The 24,678-nt window shown below is 39.6% G+C and overlaps 1 protein-coding gene across 6 annotated transcripts in view; it reads left to right on the top strand.

Moving 5' to 3' along the window:
- Positions 1 to 24,678, top strand: part of LOC118019922 (protein FAM13C) — a 152,087-nt gene that overhangs the window by 116,226 nt on the left and 11,183 nt on the right. For all 6 annotated transcript variants that reach the window (XM_035019624.1, XM_035019633.1, XM_035019614.1 and 3 more), the window contains 4 exons: positions 12,079 to 12,289; positions 13,398 to 13,536; positions 18,679 to 18,760; positions 20,227 to 20,438. In XM_035019624.1, the coding sequence (XP_034875515.1) occupies positions 12,079 to 12,289; positions 13,398 to 13,536; positions 18,679 to 18,760; positions 20,227 to 20,438 (644 nt within the window). The remainder of the gene's footprint in view (positions 1 to 12,078; positions 12,290 to 13,397; positions 13,537 to 18,678; positions 18,761 to 20,226; positions 20,439 to 24,678) is intronic.

Genomic DNA, 24,678 nt, shown 5'->3' with positions numbered 1-24,678 from the left:
GTTTTGGGATCAAGGTAAGGGTGGCCTCATAAAATGAGTTTGGAAGATTTCCTTCCATTTCTATTTTTTGGAGAAGTTTCAGAAGAATAGGTATTAGTTCTTCTTTAAATGTTTGGTAGAATTCCCCTGGGAAACCATCTGGCCCTGTGCTCTTGTTTGTTGGGAGATTTTTGATGACTGCTTCAATTTCCTTAGTGGTTATAGGTCTGTTCAGGTTTTCTATTTCTTCCTGGTTCAGTTTTGGTAGTTGGTACATCTCTAGGAATGCATCCATTTCTTCCAGGTTATCTAATTTACTAGCATAGAGTTGCTCATATTATGTTCTTATAATTGTTTGTATTTCTTTGGTGTTGGTTGTGATCTCTCCTCTTTCATTCATGATTTTATTTATTTGGGTCCTTTCTCTTTTCTTTTTGATAAGTCTGGCCAGGGGTTTATCATTCTTGTTAATTCTTTCAAAGAACCAGCTCCTAGTTTCGTTGATCTGTTCTACTGTTCTTTTGGTTTCTATTTCATTGATTTCTGCTCTGATCTTTATTATTTCTCTTCTCCTGCTGGGTTTAGGCTTCATTTGCTGTTCTTTCTGCAGCTCCTTTAGGTGTAGGGTTAGGTTGTGTAATTGAGATCTTTCTTATTTCTTGAGAAAGGCTTGTATTGCTATATACTTTCCTCTTAGGACTGCCTTTGCTGCATCCCAAAATTTTGAACAGCTGTGTTTTCATTTTCATTGGTTTCCATGAATTTTTTAAATTCTTCTTTAATTTCCTGGTTGACCCATTCATTCTTTAGTAGGATGCTCTTTAGCCTCCACGTATTTGAGTTCTTTCTGACTTTCCTCTTGTGATTGAGTTCTAGTTTCAAAGCATTGTGTTCTGAAAATAGGCAGGGAATGATCCCAATCTATTGGTACTGGTTAAGACCTGATTTGTGACCTAGGATATGATCTATTCTGGAGAATGTTCCATGGGCACTAGAGAAGAATGTGTATTCCGTTGCTTTGGGATGGAATGTTCTGAATATATCTGTGAAGTCTATTTGGTCCACTGTGTCATTTAAAGTCTTTATTTCCTTGTTGATCTTTTGCTTAGATGATCCATCCATTTCAGTGAGGGGGGTTGTTAAAGTCCCCCACTATTATTGTATTGTTGTTGATGTGTTTTTTTTTCTTTTGTTATTAATTGCCTTATATAATTGGCTGCTCCCATGTTAGGTGCATAGATATTTACAATTGTTAGATCTTCTTGTTGGATAGACCCTTTAAGTAGGATATAGTGTCTTTCCTCATCTCTTATTATAGTCTTTGGTTTAAAATCTAATTTGTCTGATATAAGAATTGCCACCCCAGCTTTCTTTTGGTGTCCGTTAGCTTGGTAAATGGTTTTCCACCCCCTCACTTTCAATCTGGGGGTGTCTTTGGGTCTAAAATGAGTCTCTTGCAGACAGTATATCGATGGGTCTTGTTTTTTAATCCAATCTGATAGCCTGTGTCTTTTGATTGGGGCATTTAGCCCATTTATATTCAGGGTAACTATTGAAAGATATGAATTTAGTGCCACTGTATTGCCTGTAAGGTGACTGTTACCGTATATTGTCTGTGTTCCTTTTTGTCTATGTTACTTTTAGTCTCTCTCTTTGCTTAGAGGATCCCTTTCAATATTTCTTGTAGGGCTGGTTTTGTGTTTGCAAATTCCTTTAGTTTTTGTTTGTCCTGGAAGCTTTTTATCTCTCTTTCTATTTTCAATGACAGTCTAGCTGGATATAGTATTCTTGGCTGCATATTTTTCTCATTTAGTGTTCTGAATAGATCATGCTAGTCCTTTCTGGCCTGACAGGTCTCTGTGGATAGGTCTGTTGCCAAATCTAATGTTTCTACCATTGTAGTTTACAGATCTCTTCTCCCAAGCTGCTTTCAGGATTTTCTCTTTGTCTGTGAGACTTGTAAGTTTTACTATTAGATGTCAGGGTGTTGACCTATTTTTATTGATTTTGAGGGGCATTCTCTGTGCCTCCTGGATTGTGATGCCTGTTTCCTTCCCCAAATTAGGGAAGTTCTCTGCTATAATTTGCTCCAATATACCTTCTGCCCCCCTCTCTCTTTCTTCTTCTTCTGGGATCCCAATTATTCTAATATTATTTCATCTTATGGTATCACTTATCTTTCGAATTCTGCCCTCATGATCCAGTAGTTGTTTATCTCTCTTTTTCTCAGCTTCTTTATTCTTCATCATTTGATCTTCTGTATCACTGATTCTCTCTTCTGCCTCATTAATCCTAGCAGTTAGAGCCTCCATTTTTTATTGTACCTCATTAATAGGCTTTTTGATTTTGACTTGGTTAGATTTTAGTTCTTTTATTTCTCCAGAAAGTGTTTCTCTAATAACTTCCATGCTTTTTTCAAGCCCAGCTAGTATCTTTAACATCGTCATTCTGCAGTCTAGTTCTGACATCTTACTAATGTGTGTACTGATTAGGTCCCTGGCAGTCGGTACTGCTTCTTATTCTTTTTTTGAGGTGATTTTTTCCATCTTGCCTTTTTGTCCAGAGGAGAATAGATGAATGAGAGAACAAAATGCTAACAGGTTAACAACAACCCCAGAAAAATATACACTAAACTAATCAGAAGAGACCTGAAACCAGGGGAAAAGGAAGGGAAAGAAAGAAAAAAGAAAAAAAAAAGAAAAAGAAAAAGATAAAAACAAAGAAACAAACAAACAAAAAACAGAATAAGATCAAATATGATCAGGCTGGTTCATAGATCAGTGCCACACACTAGATTTTGGGTGTATTTTGGTCTGTTAGAAGAAAGTGCCTCCCAAAATTTTAAAGAAAGAAAAACTTATATATGTACAAAAATAAGGATAAATATGATGAAGGGATGGAATATGACTGTAAGGATGAAAATTATAAAAGATTTTATAAAAAGAATTGATAAGAAGTTGGTTGAAAAAAGAAAGAAGAGGATTTAAAAAAAAAAAAAGGAGAGAATGTGATCAGGCCGGAGACTAGAACAAAGTCATACACTAGAGATTTAGGGTATATTTTGGTCTGTTAGACGAAACTGTATCCTAGAATTTAAAGAGAGAGCAACATATATATATATACACATACATATATATATATATATATATATATATATATATATACACATACACATACATATATATATATATACACACATATGTATACCAAAAATAAGGTTAACTACAATGAAGGGATAGAATATGACTCTAAAAATGAAAAATAAAGAAGATTTTTTTAAAAAAGGGATTGAAAAGATGTTGGTTGAAAAAGGGAAAAAGAAAAATTTAAAAAAAAGTAAAAAAAAATTAACTTTGAAAAACTAAAGAATCTTGGGAAAAAAGCCATGAATTCTATGTGCAGTATTCCCCTAGCTCTGGAGTTCTGCCGTTCTCATTGATCGGTACCTTGGTCTTGGCTGGCTGTTCTTGCGGATCTTCTGGGGGAGGGACCTGTTGCTGTGGTTCCCAAATGTCTTTGCCGGAGGCGGAATTGCCCTGCCCTTGCCCGTCTGGGCTAAGTAATCAGCTCGGGTTTGTTCTCGGGAGCTTTTGTTCCCTGCAAGCTTTCCCTTCGGCTTTGGAGGATGAGAGTGAAAGTGGCGGCCTCCCAATCTCCACCCGAGGAGCCGAGAACTCGGGGTCCGCTCCTCGGTGAGCCCCCAGAGTAAAGCAGTCAGTCACTACCGTCTCCCTGGTCTCCAGCCGCACTCCGTGCTCACCCGGCCTGTGACCGAGCGTTTCTATCTCTGGCACCCGACCCTGGGTGGAGTCTCCAAACCCAGCAGATCCCTGCGGTGCGCTCCCACACCACTCCTCCCGTGGGAGGAAGGGGAGTCTCCCCGGATCTGCCGCTTGTTAGGTCCCTGCTGGAGGAGCAGTGGCCTGAATGTGCCATGGATCACGGTTTATGGCAACCCCAGCTGAGAGCCCGCACCTCGGCTCTGTCTCTGCAGCTGGCTTCCCCGCTCCAATCGTGGGAGCTCTGCCACACTCAGGCACCCCCGGTCTTCCTGTGACCCTGAGGGTCCTGAGACCACACTGTCCCATGAGGGCTCCACCCCACGCTTAGCCACTGGAGTGACGTCCCTCAGCGGAGCCGACTTCTAAAAGTTCCGATTTTGTGCTCTGCGGTGCTATCACTTGCCAGAAGCAGCCAACGGAGGCCCCCTCCCCTGCCACCTATCCTCCCGAATATCACCTCGGATTCACTTCTCCGCTCGTCCTACCTTCCAGAAAATGGTCGCTTTTCTGTTCAGAGAGTTGCTGCTATTCTTTTCTTTGATCTTCTGTTGAGTTCATAGGTGTTCAGAATGGTTTGATCCCTATCTAGCTGAATTCCTGGGACCAGATGAAATTTAGGTCTTCTACTCCTCTGCCATCTTGCTCCTCCTGAACCCCTTGTTTTCTAAGGAAAGTATTTTTTTAACGATTTCAAAATTCATAGATGACAGTATATTCTCTGAGGTTGTTTATATAACTAATTTATAGGGAAAGAAAAAAACAGTCCTATAGCCTAAAATGCCAGGTGATTTTTTTTTTTAAAGATTTTATTTATTTATTTGACAGAGAGAGATGCAGTGAGAGAGGGAACACAAGCAGGGGGAGTGGGAGAGGGAGAAGCAGGCTTCCCGCGGAGCAGGGAACCTGATGTGGGGCTCCATCCCAGGACCCTGGGATCATGACCTGAGCCGAAGGCAGACGCTTAATGACTGAGCCACCCAGGTGCCCCGCCAGGTCATTATTTTTTAAAAGATTTTTAAATTTAGTTTCTACGTCAGGCCAAGCACTGTGGTTATAAGTTATCCCATTTGTCCTTGCTACAACTCTTTACAAAAGAGGATTCTGAGTTAGAAGAGGCTTGCCTGGCCAAGGACATAACAATTGTGAGCAAGTGGCATCTCAGACCAAATCTGGGGCTCTAACTCAAGAGTCCAGGCTTTTCACTGGTAGGTTGTTAGTCATTTTTTTAAAATTAATTGATTTTATTTTTAAGAAGTTTTAGGTTTATAGAAAATTGAGCAGACAGTACAGAGTTTTCATATACCCTTTTCCCCTTGCACACAGTTTCCCATATATTATGGTCATTTTAAAACCTTTCTGGTTATTCCTTCTTCCATGCTTATGACAAGTACAGTGTGGAAGTGACCAATGGCATGCCCAGACGCTTGGTGTCTGACACTCTTCTGGATGCCTCCATCCTACCACCATTCCTAAGCCCAGGGTGAATTAGTCTCCACTGTCTCTTCCAGTTCCCTGAGGATCACACTTTTCTGTGGCTCTGTCTTTGTGGAGCTCTGGGACCAATTTCTTTGACTAATTTTTTCTAACTGACATTGGATGTGCCTAGTAAGCATACAGCCCCCCATTGAAGATTAGAATTTCCTTCAGTAGTCTTCCCATTTGCTTTGTATATTCAATTTTCCTTCTTCTTTGCAAAGTACATCTGCTTATAAATGAAAATGCTTTAAAAAATATCTTGTTACCTTAATAGCATATTTTTATCAGCTGTATCACTGAGGTGTCAATTGTGCAGGAATTAACTAGAAGATCTGGAGAGCTGTTTAGGCTGAAAAATAATCAGAGCACAGCATCCAGCTTTCTCTGTATATCAGGAGAGTGCTTCCAAATCTTAGACACTATCATGGATGACAGTTGCTCTTTCCCTGGTCCCACAGCTCAAGCAGAGCTCTGTAATCTGAGCATTTGGCTCCACTTTTATGACACAGGGAGGGGAAAAAATTGTTCATTGGCCTTGGCTATTTCCCTTGGTTATTTCTCAACTGTTCTTTGGGAGTATGCATATAGGCAAAGGGATAAGCCTTGAATAATCAGAGAATAACTTGCAAAGATTCATTTAATCACCTGGTAGATTTGTCTAGAAAATTGTTTCTTCTTTCCTCCCCAAATTGGACATTTGGTTTGGTGCTGTATAGAAAATATGGTGCCTCCAAAAATATGAATTATTCTTGCATCAGATGTTCTGTTCCAAAACAATGCAAAGCATGGATTTCTTCCCTTTTTCATTATGACAGGATCGGAGATCTCTCATCTGTCTTCAGTGTAGGTCATGTTACCGTAGCCCACAGTACAGTTCTCATTTAAGGTAGAAGTCACTAACGTCTGAAGACCTCAGTCTTTCATGGGCTAGAAGTTGATGTCTGCTGCATGTTTCCTCAGTGCAAACTCCATCTTTGTCCCTTGCCTCTCCTTCCTTCTCACCCATCCCCACCACCATAGTCTCTCTTTGTTTTTATACTTGTTCTTCCCCCACAGCTTTCTGGCTGCTTCTCTTTCTCACCCACGACCTTGCCACTTTATCTTCCTTTGTCTCCATTCATTCTAGTTGTCTTTACTGCCTCTGTTCTTTTACCTTGGGACTTTACTTTGCTAAGCTATTTATGGCATGAAATTAAAATATATGTAAGATATTTAATTTTGTCTAGGCACTTATGAAAATTTGGGTGAGTTCAAACTGTTTACTCTTCCCAAAATGATACTAACATGCTAGTATAATAGTATATAGTATGAACAACATGTTAGCCAAATGACAATGTGATTTTCCTTTGGTTAGGCCTCTGTTGATACTGCTTTTTTTTTTTTTTTTTTAAACTAGGGGTCATTTATTCCTTATTCTTACCATTGAGACTATAAAAATACTAAAAAAAATCTTTAAAAGTTTATTATGAAACTGCTTATAAGTTATGATTGGACTTATAAGATAGTCAGTGTCAATATACCCTAAAGATTTATGTATTTAGGCATTTCTATGATTTGAATGTTATGTTTACTTGGTAAAAGTGTTGCATGTTAGGTATAATTGCAATGATGCAAGAAAAAAATATTCTGAAATTGTCCTCTTACAGTTTTCTAGGGAACAAGAGGGAGGGATTAAATTTAAGAACTACTCACAGTGGCATCTGGCTGACTCAGTTGGTACATCATGTGATTCTTGATCTTGGGGTTGTGAATCCAAGCCCCATATTGGGTGTAGAGCTTACTTAAAAAATGTACTTAATTATTCTTACAGTAATCTTGCAGTAAATAAAAATTCACACATACACACATAAAAGAACTACTCACAAACCTAAAACCTGGATCTGTATTTACCGATGGAGATATAATTAGAAGATTGTAATAAAAAAGTGCAGAGGCAAGAAATAAGTTTAGATCTGAGTTGAGTGAGGCTTCTTGACCCATGTAGTTTTCTGGGTTTTAGAAAGAATTTGGGGATTTTTCAATGCTCAGCTAGCCCAGTGCCCTAATATATTAGCCATTCATTTTAATTGAAATCAATATATTGACTCCTTCAAAATGAAAATGAGGCTCACAGCTCTGCCTCCCATTGTAGAAGGCAGATTTGGGGAGGTGCATGCTGAGATGAAACTCAGTTGGACTCTGTGTCCTGAGCTCCACATAACCAGGCCTACGGGCCTACAGGGCACCTCCATTGCATGACCAAAAGTGCCCCTTAACTCAGTGTATCCAGAATTGACTTCGTCTTTCTCTACCCAGCCAACTCCTCTCCTGAGTTCCCTAACTAGGTAAAAGCACCATAAATACAAAAAAACAACAACTAACATTGGTGGATTATTATGTCCCCTCCCCAGGGCACTGTCCTAAGCACTTGAGATTCCTTGTCTTCTTTTAATCCTCTGAACAATTTATGAGATAGATAATGTTGTCATCCTACCCTAAAACAGGGTTTTGGCATGCACTAGATGGTTAATAGACATTTGTTGAATGAATGAATTCCCATTATATAGATGGGAAAACTGAGAATGTAAAAGATCGAACCATCTGTCCCAGGTCACACATATGACAAAATTGGGACTTGAATCTAGGTGTTTCTGAGCCTATATCCTGTGCTTTTTTTTTTTTTAAGATTTATTTATTTATTTGAAAGAGAGAGAGACAGGGAGAGTAAGCAGAGGGAGGGGCAGAGGGAGAGGGAGAGAGAATCTCAAACAGACTCCCCATTGAGAGCACAGTCCCACCTGGGGCTTGATCTCCTGACCCTGAGAGATCATGACCTGGGCCGAAACCAAGAGTTGGATGCTTAACTGACTGGGCCACCCAGGTGCTCCTATATCCTGTACCTTTTTACATGATGGCAAGGTGGCTCTTGGACCTGCAGACTGTCTGCCTGCTTTCACAGTGACAAATTTCCCACCCCTCTAGATCCCAGATGTTTCTGGTGGCTGTCCACAGAAGCTGGCACTACTTGTGTGGACTTGGAGTACCAACCACACCCCACTCAGTAATGTGGCCAGTTACATCAACCCGGAATCCCTCTTCATCTGTCCTCACTCTTACCCCACCCATTCTAACCTTGGAGATACTGCTTCTCCCCTCTTGGTAGTCTCCAAGCAAGCAAGCTCACCTGTCTCCCCAAATTTAGTTACAAAGATGACTTCAGTCTTACCCATGTTCTCTCTTTTGTGACTCCATAGCTAACCCCTTTGTACCTTCAGGTGCTCAAATTCAGCATACCTAAAACTGAACCCATTGTGTATCCATCAGATGTTTTGGGGTTGTTTCTAGTTTTTGTTTTGCTGACCCTCTTTGGGTGAGGCAGGATGAAAACTCAGATGCTTGTGCCTTGTTAGAGTGATGGACATACTTGTGGCTCATCTAGCTTTTAAAACCAACAAAGGCTGATATTTGGCATTTGGAATGTACCTGAATGCTACCTATAAAAGCTCACCATGAAGGGCAAACCCGAGAATGCAAATCAACAAATCCACGAGAGTATGGCTAATTCATTACTCAATTAGATTTCAGCAGTAGATCTCAAGTGGTTGCAGATAGAGATTTGACTTTTGAATCACTTTATTTTAGTATATGTGCTGCCGAAGCGAGCACTTGAATCACTTTAAAAATTCACATTAGATATATTTTTAAATTTGACTTGAATATTCAACAGCTGTAATACAGCATCTGTTTCTACCTGGGGTTGCAGCAAGATCAGAAGTGGTCTCTTGGCCTTCACACACTGATGATAATTATTTCTCTTCTCTGTTCCCTACTGTTCAGGAGTAGGCCGCCAGAAATACTCTTTGGCTTGTAGGGTCAGAGATGTGGAGTCTTTTATCATGGGCACTGGTCAAACCTTCCCTGGTGCTAACATAGTTTATATCTCCTTCCATACTGAATTTAAAATGGAGATCTTATTACTATCAGCCTCATGTAGTTGTTATGAAGATTAAATACATGCAAAAACTCTTACAAGTTGAGGACATAGTGAGTCACTCCAGAAATATTACATATGATTATTCTTATTTATAAATAAGAACTGGTAGGAGGGACAATATGTTGAAGGGTATATTGGTTCTCATTTCCCGTATTAACCCCATAGGGACTCTGTGTAGTTGGTGTTCAATAGGAGAGCATAATATTTAATTCCTTATTCTGATGATGATAATTATTAAAATGATGGTTCTCATAGTTACTGTATGTAGCAGCTTCTATGCCTTATCGCAATGTTTCACCAATACGCTAGACAAAGGTGCATGGGCAAACATTGTTAGTTTTAGTAGGAATTAAAATAATAATGTGTGTCAGTAAAAAAAAAAGTAACACATCAAATTCATTATTTCTTAGCCATCATAACCTAAGATGAAGCTGAAATGAAAAAACTACAGGTTGAAATTTATCTATGTAAAATACATGGTAAATATATTAATTTATATAAAATATGTACTCTTCTGCTCTATCTATATACAGATATAGATCTTTTTTGACTTATAATGGGGTTACATCCAGATAACCCACTGTAAGTTGAAAATATTATAAGTCCAAAATGCATTGAATCCACCTAGCTAGCCTACTAATCATCCTAGCTTAGCCTAGCCTACCTCAAAGGTGCTCAGAACACTTACATGAACCTACAGTTGGGCAAAATTACCTAACACAAAGCCTATTTTATAATAAAATGTTGGATATCTCATGTAACTTATTGAACACTGTACTGAAAGGAGAACAGAACGGCTGTATGGAGAATGGCTTTAGTGTGTCGGTGGTTTACCCTTGTGGCTGCGTGGCTGACTGGGAGCAGTGGCTCGCTGCCCCTGCCCAGCGTCACAAGAGAGCACTGTGCCCTGTGCCCTGTGGACGCTCTTCTTACCTCCACCTCAGCCAGATGGCTAAGAGCCCTAGTGCCTCCACTTTGGCTTTATAAAACAGCACCAAGAGACTCTGCTAGTTTTGACCCTAGGCCCCAGCTGAGCTGAAGAGCTGAAGGCCTCAGACCTTTCCCATTTCAACCAAAACACACTGGTCCCAGGTGCTTGCTAGAGATTCTTTTCTTCCCCATCATTATTACCAAAAGACAGGTAATATGAATACAATGCATTTCTTCTTGGGGCCTAGTGATTTAAGAAAAGGATTTGGTAAGGAAACTGTATACCTCCTGGTGGGTTTTGAAAGTGATTGTTAGCACATGTTGTGATTTATTGATTAGTAACTCTTACTCCTGTTACTCCTTAGGGCTCCTGCCAAACCGTGTTTTCTGGGTAAATTATTCTTAGCAAGGGTGTGGCCTGTGGCGAGTTGTCAGACACAGCAGTGCTCCTTGCTTGCAGGCCTCGCCCCGCCTCTTCCCCAGGCCTCATCTGCATTTCTGACCAGCCTCCGCCACTGATAGAATGCTGTCCATGAACTTCAGAGGCACAATAGGAGGCATTATCGCGGCTCCCAGCCTGCGACTCAACAGCGAAGAAGCCATTTGAAAACACACAAGGGGTCAGACCTTTGATGTTACACAAAGCAAATTGCATTTCAAGCTCTGGGGAACATGAGCCATTTTAAACCTGATTAAGAGTCATCCGGTACCAAATTTTGATAAATGTTTATTTTGGAAAAGTGGATTGCAGGGTTTTCAGGGTATTCACCCAGAAAACATTTGTTTTTTTCTTTATTTGGGGTAGGAGTACGAAAAAGCCTTGAGTTGTCCTGAGTATTTGCTGGGCAAAATTGAGGAGTTTTGGCTGCTGCTTGAATAGCTGTCTAGAGCCCCATGATGTAGAGATTCTCATCCTGGCCACTCTGACTCCATGTCCTGATGTTCCTCACTTCCCTGCTCTCGCCTCCATAGCACAGGTGTGCTCACCTTCTGGACTGACCCTGGGGTAGGAAGGTAATGAGCTCATTTAGAGGGGGAATGATCAGAGAATTCAGGCACAGACCTAGCATCCTAGCTGGGGAAAGGGTTTGGAGCAGGTTTTGTTCTTGGTTTGCTTTGTTTTGTTTTGTTTTGTTTTATTTTGTTTTATTTTGTCTTGTTTTGTCAAAAATAAAATGCTACATAAAATTTTGAAAAATAAACAGAATCATTCCTAGTGAAGAAGCAGCCAAAACTCCTCAGTTTTGCCCAGCAAATACTCAGGACAACTCAAGGCTTTTTCTTCCACGTGTTGTACTTTCTAAGTAGCTTCTTTGATCTTTTGGTACATTTATTTGGACACAAAAATGTATGCTTTTTACGTAAAATGGAATCATTACTGTTTTGAAATCTGTGGTTTTCATTTAGTATATTCTGAACATCATTCCATGTTGATAAGCAGAGTTCTCCATCATTTTTAATCGCTGCTGAACGATTTTCTCTCCATGGCCTCCTCTCCCTACCTCCCTGCGTCCTTCACTCTCCTGCCTTCCTGGCATTCCTGTTGTCTCTTTTCTTCCTCATAGTCTGTCCTCTTTTGCTTCAGCTCCATTTATTGTTTCCCTTTTCACTGTAACATTTTGTAATACACCCTTTAACATATGCAAATAATATGAAATAGAGGGTTTTTGTAATTTGGGGCTAGGCTGATTTTATAATTCATACCAAAATAATTTGTGTTTCCATTTTTGGTGGTGGTGGTGGCGGCTTTAATATTTTCTGCCCAGGTTCTCCGAGAACAAATATGACAGTAGTTTGAAAGCTTTTCATATCCCCAAAAGGAAGAAATGACAAAGAGGCAGGACATTATAATGAATGTTTATGATCTTTACTTAGGAACATGACAGTCTCAAGGCCTCTGTCACTTCTAGGTCTTGATGATTTATCTTGTTTCCCCAGACCCTGCACCAGTCCACAAAGACGGGCAGAATGAAGCAGACAGTGCACCAGAAGACCTCCAGTCTGTTGGGACTAGCAGGCTGCTCTGTCACATCACTGATGGTGACAACCCACTGCTGTCACCACGATGCTCCATCTTCAGCCAAAGCCAGAGATTCAACTTAGACCCTGAATCAGCCCCTTCTCCACCCAGCACTCAGCAGTTTATGATGTAAGAAAACATTGTTTTGTTATTATCTTCATTTCATACAGTTTTTCCAGTACTACATTCATAACCTACAATGAAGTATAGGTCTAAAATAGTGCAAACATGCTTACCAAATGCAACTGTGAGACCTGAGCAATGCATGGCAACAGTCTGTACTTTCTAGTTGGGAATGCTGTGTTAGATCTTGCTGTCTCAGGAGGAAATGGTCAGGGAATGCAGGATACCCCAGGGCTTGCATGTTTGAATGTTTCTGGTGAAATGAGAAGAGTCCTAAGTAAGGATATATATATATATGCAGATATCAGGAATATCCTTCTTGGCGAGCTTAATATTCTCTCTATGCCCACAGTGGCCTCAAAGGATGGCTTGTGGCAGTGCTTGGGAGTTGTACACCTCGATTTCTTAGATTCTAGAAAAATGGTAGCTTACAATGGCTGCCCTTCACCACCCCCCCACCACCCCCACCAAAAAAAAGTGTGGAACTGTGCACTTCTTTTTTAATTCTACAAATAATTTTGATGCATAGCTAAAATGAGTATTCCTTGACTGAAAACATGTGCAGGGAATCCCTAGTTTCTCCTTGGTAACTTCTGTGGTCATTAATGAATTTATCCAAACCTGAGCCCACAGGCTGTCTGTTGATGGACTTGAGGGAGTTAGTGGATTCTTGCTATTATAAAGTATGTGCCATGTGAGAGGGTGAATGAATTTTCCAAGGGGGGGGGGTCCATTCCTCTTATCAGATTTTCAAAGGCTCTGTTGTGTCAGTATATCTTCTTAAAATGTTATTAGGTGGGTCTCATGCAACCTGTCAGGGATGACACCACAGCAGGATGTCTCTTTTTGGTCTTAAATTGGCCTCCTCCAAGCTTTAGGAAATGCATTTTCCTGGACTAATATTCTGACATTTATATACTGAAGTCCCTGATGGCATTTTCCCATAATGGAATTCTGTGATTGGTGGTCTCTAATAATAAGCAGATGCCACCATGGTAGACTCATCAAATAACAGACTGCCCTAATCCAGGAAGCTTGGTTTATAGACCAGCAGCAATGTTTATGGGAAGACCATGGGTTTTGATGATTCTGTCCCTCCCTACAATTGTTACAGGCCCCGAAGTTCTTCACGGTGCAGCTGTGGTGATGGCAAGGAGCCACAGACCATTACCCAGCTCACTAAGCACATCCAGAGTCTCAAGCGAAAAATTCGGAAATTTGAAGAAAAATTCGAACAAGAAAAGAAATACCGGGTAAGGGCCCTGTGGTTTGACCTAAGAGTGGATTGTGTCAGAAGTATGTGGGCTTTCCTGTCCTTCCTTTTTGGTTACCACTCTGTGCCAGGGAACAGCTGTTTCCATTTGTCAACCCAGGACCCATCATGAATTGAATTCCCTTCCTGGATCTGTCCTATTCTCACAGGCTGTAATTTGACCCTGATCACATATTTCCTAATAATGGATTATAACTCTTCTTTCCAAACTGATACGATATTGATACTCTTTTTTTCCCCTGAGGAACACTATTATTACTAATTTTTCTAGGACTGATATTTGGAAAGCTTTTGAATTATGATCTTATTTTTTTAACACTTTACTATTTGCAGTTTTGTAAGAACGTATTAAGGACCCAAAGGTCAGAATCTCTAACTGAGAACAGAATGAGGGAGAGAGAGAATCTTCTTTGACATAAGAGTACCTCTGGTTGATAGATGAGGACCTATCAAGTGACATCTGCTCAGGTCACTCAGAACAACAAACCCCAGTCCATCCTTTCCTGTCAGACACCGGTCTTCATGCTGGTGCTGCAGTGTTGTAATGATGAACCTTTTCTTTTATTACATGAGAAACAATAGAGAGGTAAGTGTCCTTATGGCCAATGCTAGTTCTATTTATTTTCCTTAAGGGTGACCATGGCATAGACAAAAATCATATTCATGTAGAATTGCACAAAGATATTGGGTCTTTGGCAGAGGGCCCAGATAGCTTGTTATCAGAATAAAAGAGAACAGGAAATAATGTCTCATACATCTTGAAATATTTAAAGGCTCACTAAGCACGTGGTACAGAGGCAATCGGCACATCCCTGTGAGTGGGATAAGATCCAGGGTGGGAGGCAAGAGTGGGTGATATTCCACTCTCCCATTCTTCCTATTTCCCACAGTGGCTTCATATCCAATAAAAGAGGGGTATAAGGAGTGATTTTTTTTTTTTTTTTGGCTTTGCACAATAGAAAAAAAAAATCAGACTGCCCTTCGAGACAACCTTAGTGAGGTTGTCACCTTAGTGAGGGTGTTGAAGGTTCTTTTCTTCCTCAAAGTCAGGCAGTGACAGCTGCTTACTGTCTTTTACTTCTTGAGAGCAGGAAGGCACTCTACACATAACAAGTACAGGCCTTTATTTTACAGATAAGGAAACTGAGGCCCAGAAAAGACTTGTAACTTGCCTTAGGCAGTTGTGTTCTATCAGCTCAGACTGGGGGTGGTAGATGAAAGATGAGTAGGTTTCGTAATGGAGGAATAGAAGTAAAATTTGTTAGTGTCCTCATTTGTGAAAGTTCTAGATATCTTGAGAGAAGCTAATTTTCTCTGTTTGCTGCTGGAATGTTTTTGGATCTGTCATATCCTCACACTGGAAACAGTAGAGTAACAACTAGGGGCTCCATTCCCAGGGCCTGTTAATACTTGTTACCTGGCCATCCTTGAAGCAGGCTGATCTGAATTTGAATCTGGCACAGTTAGTTAGGAACTTTGTGACTTCGAACTTGTTACTTTATCTTTCTGAGTCTCAGTTTATCCATCTGCATAGTGAAGTTTATGTTAGTAGCAATTTCTTAAGTTTGTGAGTATTATATGAGGGAGTGCATATATAATGCTTACTATAGAATTTGGCACAAAGGAAGTAAGTGGTCCTAGGTATTACTAACTTTTTAATCTATTTGACTGATATTTGACCAGGCTATCCCACGACTGCCTCTGCCTTGCCCAAAAATGAAGAAAAATGGTACACATTAATTCTTTACTGATTTCCTCCCTACAGCCACAGACCCTGGATTACTACTCTCGACTATAATAGCCCCCCAACAGACTGCCTATTTTGGAAAGGATTTTCTTCTGGTACCTCCTGCCCTTGTCTAGAGAAGTTTTCAGGCTAGTGCAGACACATGCCCACACAACACACTTAAACATTCACAAACACAGATGGATGAATTTGGGAGCAGTAGAGGAGAGCCTCATGGTCACCACTGCCTCAGTGTGTATAAAAGTCTCTGGTGTAACCAGAACCTTCCATGTCTTAGGGAACGGGGCTTCCCCTCGCCCTTCCTGCCAGGGCGCCAGGCTCTGGTTAGAGGTTTGACATGTTAATGGTCCATTAATTAATGGACTTAATTAATGTGTAAGGATTTGCTTCCTGGCAGGCTGATTGTGGAATTAATAGCACCCACAGCTAGTGTTTCAGTCTGAGCTCCTCCTGGGCCTCTGTGCTAGTCTGATGCCCTAGTACAACATGTATCTTTCCCTCTGTTGAATGTGACCATTTTACATTCCTATCCCAAACCGTGTTTATTCCCTACAATTAATTTTACACTTAACTATCGTTACACTTATGGAGTTAGAAAAGGCTGTTTCAGCCAGATGTCCACTATTTGCGAAATTAGAGAATATTAAAATTAGAAGGAATCAGTCAGTCTTATTTCTCATTTGACCACTGAAGGAACTGAGACTCAGAGAAGGGAAATGACTTCCCCAGGATGACACAGTGAAGAATTGACATAACCAAGACAACTCAGGTCTTTTCATTCCTAATACAGAATTCTTTCTAAAGTGTCTTTTGAACTGTCTTTGACAGACCACAAATCTGGTCCAGTGATATCCTCAGTCATGTGCCTTGGGGGTCCCGTTTTAATTGCATTGGACAAAATACAGCTAGTTAGGAACTTTGTGACTTTGGACTTGTTACTTTATGAGTCTGTAATTTCTGGGTTTTATCCCCTTGGGGTCTATTAAACTGGAATATTTCAGTTTAGAAGTTAGAAGGCTTGAATCTCCACAGTTTGTACATGAAAACTTTCCATGTGATTTGAAAACTGCCATCCTTGTGAGCTTGATTTAACCTCTTTTGAAAGCTCCCCCAGGTGTAGGGAAATAAAAAATTCATTTCAGAAAATGATTTCAGGCTTTAAAATATTTTGTCAGAAAAAAATCAGCCTTGAAATTTTCCTAAGTCCTATTTGCGGTAGTGAAAGCTGATTTCTTTGGTGGTCCTTGGTGTAGGGTCTTAGGTTTTTGTTCTTGTTCTTAACATTATTTAAAAAGATGATAACTGTATAGAGCATATCTAGTGAAAAAGATGTGTTCCAGATGAACAAGATGTGTTTTCAGATCAGAGTGGAGAATTCTGTGAGGATTTTGAGAAACCAAATGTAAAATATTGGCTGTCCATATAACCAGACTGTTACCCGAAACCAGCACACTAAACTATATAACAGGGAAGTGGCACAGTGCTTCATTCTAGCACATCATGGGTAGGACCAGGCTAAGCGGTTTTGGAGGTGTGTCCTTATGTCACTGTCCATGGTACTGAAACCAGGGCTTCGCTCATGGAAACCATCTGAGCTCCCCTTGGAAAAACCCACTGTTGTTTTCCTTCAATCTTCTTTTTCCATCTTGATTTTAAAAGTATGGTTTTTACATCATACTAGAAGTGACAGAACCATGCCTTATGTTTCACAATTAACATTTAATTCCGTGTACCTTTTTTTTTAATTAGAGAGAGAGAGAGACAGTGTGTGTGTGTGTGTGTGTGTGCCAGAGGGGGAGGGGCAGAGACAGAGGGAGAGAGAGATTCCCACGCTGAGTGTGGAGCCCCATGCTGGGCTCAGTCTCAGGACCATGAGATCATGACCTGAGCCAAAATCAAGAGTCAGATGCCCAACCAACTGAGCCACCCAGGTGCCCATAATCCCACGTACATTTGATGACCATGTTTTTTTCCCTTTGAATCTAGGAGGAACACATTTCTCTCTTGATGCCTTTCTCTCACCAACAACTTGCTGATGTTACACAGACTTCGTGGATCCTTAAAAAACCTATGGCAGAGCCCCTAGACTTAGCCACTATCAATGTACACATTTCTGGCGATATTATAATTATGATCAGGGCATCCTGAACATTCCTATATAGTAGTCCTTATATATACTCAATTCAGAGTAGCCATTAATCTTCTTGAGCCTGCATTGACGTTAACAGGGTGGCCTTGATTTATTTAAGAAAGATCTTACTGACCTATGGGGGTGGAGGCTAAGTATGTTTGGCCATCCTTCTTTCCTTGTTTCTCTTTTCTGTAAAGAATCTACTTTTATGCTCTGAGGAGAAATCCAGAAATCAAAGTGAATGATTTGTTTTAACAGAGTCATGTCCTCCCAGAATAAAAAAAATACATTCTTATTGCCACATCCAAGTTCTATTAACTACTTGGTAAGACGTACATACCCCTACATATATGTTTGTTGGTGAAGACATATCCAGAATTCCTGTGAAAGTCTGGTAGTAACACTCTACTATCACCACTGCCAGTAATAATAATAACATTTGTGGTTCTAGTTAACACACCTATAGTGTATAGCATATGCCAGTAACTGCTTTCACTGTTTTATGTACATCAACTAATTTGCCCCTTCCAGCAACCCTGTGAGGGTGATGCTGTTATAATCCTCATCTGGTAGATGAAACTGAGGCTTAGTAATTTTCCCAAGGCCACACATATATGATTAAGTTTTACTTTAATGCTAGCCCAGTAGGATATTGAGTCTATAAACAGTGAGATGATTAGAAATCTGGGTACCCCCCTGAAATACTGACTCCTCAGACTGTTGTCAGGTTTCAGAGATCCTGGGGTCTCCTTTATTCAGGTTTGTGGAAATGACTGATAGGACCTAAATCTTCCAGTTTGTCAGTATAACCCAGACAGGTTGTGGTCATAAACCATGCGCGTGAGCACAGGTGAGGGAATAAGCACTGGTTTATATTAGTGCAGTCAACCACACTGATATGAAGAACGGCCTGGCAACCAACTCTGGGGTGTGGGTGGCCCACAGGGTGACTGAGGATTAGACTGCAGGGGACTGGCATGGTTAGGGCTATGTGAAAAGTACTGAGTGACTAGGCATGTTTGGAAACAATGCCCATGGCAAGGATGAAAATGTGGAGGAGGTCAAGAATGTTTGCTCTGTTTTTCAGAAGGAACTCTATCAACTGGAGTTGTCACACCTGAATTTCTCTCCCAGGTTTATATGTCTCTAACTACCTTTGTGTGTCTTGGCTGTTTAAAAATTTTTTCCTTTTTTCTTTTTCTTTTCCTCCCTTCCTCCCACCCACACTTTCCCCTCTCTTGTAGCCTTCACATGGTGACAAGACTTCTAATCCTGAAGTCCTGAAATGGATGAATGATTTGGCTAAAGGTCGTAAACAACTCAAAGGTAAGGGCCAGCCAAGGGTCTCTTTTTCCAGAAAGGAAGCAGTTAAAATATTGATAATGTGCTCCGAGGCACTTTTTTTTTATTCTTTTCCACCTGTGCCCTCTTTAACCTTGTCTCTCACCTAGATTGGAGGCTCTATTTTGAAATAAAGGGTCCTGGGTCCCCTTCATTGTTTGGCCCCATCTAATATCTCCTTATAAAGAGACTGAGGAACTACAGACTCTGAAGTGGAATGATTCACTTCAGTGCCAGGAGCATTTCAACATGTGGAGTATTAACTTCCCTGGGTTACTGGATTCTTGGATATTAGAAAAAGACCTGAGCAATCATTTACTCTGCATCCCCCATTGCACAGATGAGGACATTTATGTCCAGAGATAGGGACAAGTTACATATCTGAGAGGTAGTGAGCTAGGTGTAAAACTCATTTCTCCTACCTCCTAATCCAGTGTTCTTCTTTCTGTGTTTCTCTGGACATGATTAATGTGAGTATTGATTAACTCTAAAATCCGTTTAAAAGTACTATGGTATTTACCAATAAAAATTTATTTTCTTCCTCTCTCCACGTACTTATTTTGATACCTCTTTAGAGACGGGGGAATTTTTTTCCAAATTTCTAAAAGGGTGGCGATAAGGAACTGGAAGGGAATATTAATTCATGGTATTAAACTGTAATGATGTAGCAGGTTTATAAAATATGCAGTGTTTAAACACCATACCAGAATCTAACTAAAAAACAAACATCAAACAAAATGAGCTGTGTAATTGAGAAATCAATACAAATGGCCACATGGACATTATCAGCCCCTTAGCATATTCTGAAATGTAATTCCCTGACATGTCCCAGGTGGCTTTTTTTAAATTTTTAATTATGTAGGCTTATATAAAACCACATTGAAATAATGGTGATTCCTGGATTTTAAAAGATAACATCAGACAAAATTGTGACATCTGTCAAGTTGGGGCTGGCATTCCCATTCCTCCTGTATTTCCTCAGATGTCTACATGTGTAATGCCTTACAAGTGCTTGCATTTATTTGTTACAAGTGCTTGCATTATTATTACAGGGACTCTTAATGGCACAAAACTTCCAAACTCAAGAAAATGAACCTTTGAGTGTAGAATTTCAGGTGTTATGGTGGGTAACGGGTAAAATCTTTGGGGCAGTACGACTGGTCTTCGTCTAGAGTTCATCCTCTGAAATTTAAACCACTGAGTTACTCCTACACATGAGTTACTCCATTTCCATGAGATTCCAGCCTCTAGAGCCATTTGTTTCTACATCTGATTGGGAGTTTATGCTGTTGGTTCTGGTTACTGAGGCTGCCCTTGCCCTGTGGAAAGCCGTCAGCAACACCATCCAATTCCACTGATTTCACATCCGTTGTGGGAATTTCTGAAAGGCTCTCTACTTTTAAGCCCAGTGAGTCCTCCTTGTTCATGGTAACTCATGGCATTTCTCTTAGAACTAAAGCTGAAGCTCTCAGAAGAACAAGGGAGTGTTCCCAAAGGCCCACCTAGAAACCTGTCCTGTGAGCAACCCGCAGTCCCCAGAGAGAATGGGAAGCCAGAAGCTGTGGGTCCTGAGCCATGCTCCTCTGGAGAGGAGACTCCAGATGCTGTGTTAACATGCCTGAAGGAGAAGAGAGAGCAGCTTCCTGCTCAGGAGGATTCTAAGGTACCTCACCATATCCTCATAGGCCCCAACACACAATACAGTGTCAGTGAGATTATGGTTTTTACCAATTTATAGGAGCACTTGGCACCACAAAAACATCTTTAGGAGACTGGCTCTGAAATTTCAGTCAGGTAAGTTCTTAGTAAGTTATTGGCCATGACCTATGGGTGTTGCCACTTAATTCCATGATGTTATTCTGGAAGTTACAGTATTACATGTTGGTGGGAAGCAAATGACAAAGATATTAGGTGTATCATATCTCTTTCTCGCCCAGTTCCCCCAATAAGTGAGCAAATTAACCCAAGATTAGTATCACAATCCCATTTTACCATGTTTTATTAAAAAAATAATGAAGCTGGGATGATGTATACATAGTAAGGACAAGAGTGTTAGGTGATAAGACGTTTAAAACTGAATTCTTTAGACATCTTAGTTTTGAAATCTCTGTGAGACATTCAGGTAGAGTTGTCAATTAGACATTTGGATACATGAGCCTAGAGCTTGAAGAAAATATTTATCATATTTTACAAAGAAGATAATGAAATCAATTAATATTTACCTGGCTAATTCCTCCTCATCCTGCACATCTATGCTTACATTTCACTTATGCCAGGGAACCTTCCTTGTAGTCCTTTCTGTCTCAACTCTAAAAGTGGTATGGTTGCCTTTAATTTCTTGAATAAGAGTTGTAGCTCCCCTATCATAGCTCTAATTATGCTATATGACATTTTCTGTCTCTTATTTTATACTTTAGACCTCTTGAGTAGAAGAGTTGTTTGTAGCTCATGATCCTACAGTGTCTGTACATGGTATTGAATAAAAGTTTGCTGAGTGAATGGACAGAGACTTAATAAACTAACATATTTAAGTTTGAAATCAAGTATTCTTGAAGAGAATGCTGCCTTTACCTGTTTTATTGCACATTATCTAGTCTCAATCATAAGGTGGCAACATATATCAAATACCAAAAGGCTTACCATATGCCCCTGGACTTCTCCTTTACATGGAGATTTGTGACCTACAAGCAGAAATGGGCCTTTTTTAAACAAAATATGTTTAGACTTAAAAATAATCAATTATGTGTTGTGAAAAGTGAATAGGTTATCATCTACTTGGCCTCCCACCAAAGATTCTAGATTTTTGTGATAGCCAGTGGATAAGTGGGTAACACACACACACACACACACACACAGAGACACATCTGTGGTTTTCTATCTTTCAGGGCTTCTGATGGTCTTTCTTGTATTTTCTAGTTACCTTAGCCACATCTATAAAAGAAGCTTGGTCAACACCCAAGTCCTAATTCTATGTTCTACTTGATTAGTGCAGTGAGGGATGAGTTAGGATTGGTATAGTAGACTTAGATCAGGACTCAGTGCTTCAACAAGCTACTTTCTAGCTATGTACACTTAGCAAGTGAACTAATTCTCTGAGATTCAACTTCAACATCTATAAAATGCAGACAATACCTACTCATATAATTATTGTGACAGTAAGGAAAGATGCCTGGTGACTGGTGCACAATCATTCATTTGCAAAGATATTCAAATGCCTATTATGTGTTGTGAAATATGATACATCATGGATATAATATGATAGAGAAGCTTTGGGGGTTGCTGCCCTCACAGAGCTCATGTTCTTCTGGGAATTGGGATACAATAACAAACAGTTCAATAAATAAAATTATTAAAGATTTTGATAAATAGTGTGCAAAGAATTAAACAGATAATGGGTATGGTTTCTACTTTATATAGGGTGATTAGGAAGGACAATAGATGACATATTAAATTCTTCATTAAGAATTTGCAGGCCAAGAAAGCAGCAAAAAGCATTTTAGGCAGATGGAACTGCAAATGAAGACCTTGAAGGAAGAGCTTGCACATACTTGGAATTCTTGGGTCTGAGGGCTAGAGCACAGGATGGCATGAGATGAAGTCAGAAAGATAGACTGGGGGCCCTGACACAGTACCTTTTAGGGGAGTAGAAAGTATGGGAAAGCTGTTGAGTTGTTGAAAACAGGAAAGTGACATGGTGTGATTTATATCGAAAAGATCTTTCTGATTGCTGTGTGAAGAATAAATGATAGGGGGAAAGAATGGAAAGGGGAAGATGAAATGGGTGGTTTGGACTAGCATGATAGCCTTAGAGATGGAAAGATATAGACCTATTCAAAGTATATTTTGGATGAAGAATCAAAGGATATGATGAATCACTGGACAGTAGGGAGTGAAGGAAAGGAAGAATCCAAGATGGTGATGGGTCCATTTACTGAGATGGGGAATACTACAGGAGGAACAGATTGGGTATGGGACTGAAAACTTAAGAGGTCTGTTTTGAACATGTTTATTTTAAGATCTTTGAGCAATAGTGTGACAAACCATCCCTGGTTTCCTTGGATTTTCCTGGATGCTGAAAATTTCAGATGCTTTCATCCTGGGAAAATGCAGATGATTGGCCACCCTACGGAGGCATCTAAGTCAAATATAGGCACATGCATGCACAGGAGAATCTAAAGATCAGAGAAGCGTATTTGAGTTCTTTGTAAGTTATCTTTGCTTAAATGGCAATTTATTTCTATTATTTTAAATGAAGTATCTGTTGAACTGTTTAATAAATGTCAGTAGCCCCTTCAGATATCTCTGCAGTAGGCTAAAGGTAGGCCCTTTAAATAGAAAGCATCTGTAATAGAACATGTAGCTCTCAATATCTAAAGCTGTAGTATTGTTCCTGGGGAAGTTGAATATAGCAGACCATAAAGTGGCTAGTCAACCATCAGGTGGTTCCTACAGGAGAGTCCCCAAATCACAGCAGAAGCCAAGGGAGGTTTGCAAATTTCCACAGTAGCTATGTTATTCCTCGCTTCTCAGTGAGCTTGTTAGCGTTTGAGATTATCTGAAAAGGTCCCATTTCTTTAAACTCAAATTGAAAGATGGTTTTTATCTGGGGTTCTTGCTTTACTGCTGAAAATACATTAAATACTAAAACTTCTGAGATGAAGAATTTTTTTTTTCTAGAGAGAAAATTTTGTAAAATTTTTACATTTGGTACTTGGTCAGAGCTCATACTAAAGCTGATAAATCCTGCAGCTTTGCCTTGTCAATTCAGATACTGCTATAGAGTAATTTTCCTCCTCTTCTATTAATGGATGATTTTTGGAGGTAATCACTTCTGGGTCACAGGGTATCCACTGAGCCCTTGGAAGTGAATGAATCATCCCCTGGGTCTGACTGTGGTGCCTATTTATGTCCTTTTCTTTTGAAAATCCCAAATTGGTGCTGGCACATTATACCCATTTTATTGCCCTTTCTGAGAACTGTAGGTGGTGTTAGGGGCACGGCACAAATTACTAACTAGATGATAATGGCAGTTACTTCTGGGCCTTCACTAACTGCAGCATCTTTGAGGAAGAAAGCAGATTTTAAAAAAAAATTATTTTTTAAAATCAAATGAAAATATAGTGATTGTTATAAATTGTATATATAGTGAAAATATAGTGGTTGTTATACATTGAAGAGAAGGAAACTTAGAGGTAAAGGGCATCAAAAGGAAGATCCCATCAAGTTCTTTTGCCTACTTCTCCTTTTAAAAAATAAAAATAATTTTCTTAATAGATAATATTATCTCATATAGTTCAAAAAAATGTGAAAGGCTACACATTAAAAAGACTTTGTCACCCAATCTGCCAGCTTCTAGCTCTGAGGCTTCCCATTCCCAAGCAGGTAAGTATTGTTACTAATGTGTTATGTGTACTTTTTGAGTTTCTATAAAGCATATACAAGAAAGTATCAATATATATTCTTAATTTGTCCCCTTTTAAAACTAAAAATAACACATTATATAATTATCCTTTTTTTCACTTTGTATATTCTGGATAGCTTTTTGTATAAAGAAATAGATTCACATTTTTTTATTCTTAAAATTTATTTAATAGCACCGTGGTATTCCTTTTTTAGTAATGTACAACATTGATAGTAACCTGAAATCGATTTAGTTTGTAGCTTGAATAACATTTAGTACACCTGACTCTTTGTCAGGGACATTTACATATGCTAACTTATTAAAACAATATATTAATATAACAATATATTCTCTATATTAAAAATCTGTGGTTCAGACCTTACATAATTTTCCATGTTAAAAATAGGTCAGCTTTAAAACTGATTATCTGAACTCATGTCCTCTGGTTTCAAGGCTAATACTAATCTGCAATCCCCTTAGAAATCTTTTATATTGACCAAGC

The sequence above is a fragment of the Mirounga leonina genome, unplaced genomic scaffold (genome assembly GCF_011800145.1).
Source record: "Mirounga leonina isolate KUSES-001 unplaced genomic scaffold, KU_Mleo_1.0 Mir_109, whole genome shotgun sequence".
Taxonomy (NCBI): Eukaryota; Metazoa; Chordata; class Mammalia; order Carnivora; family Phocidae; genus Mirounga; species Mirounga leonina.
The sequence above is the reverse complement of the archived record's forward strand: the minus strand, read 5'-3'. Positions and strand labels throughout refer to the sequence as shown.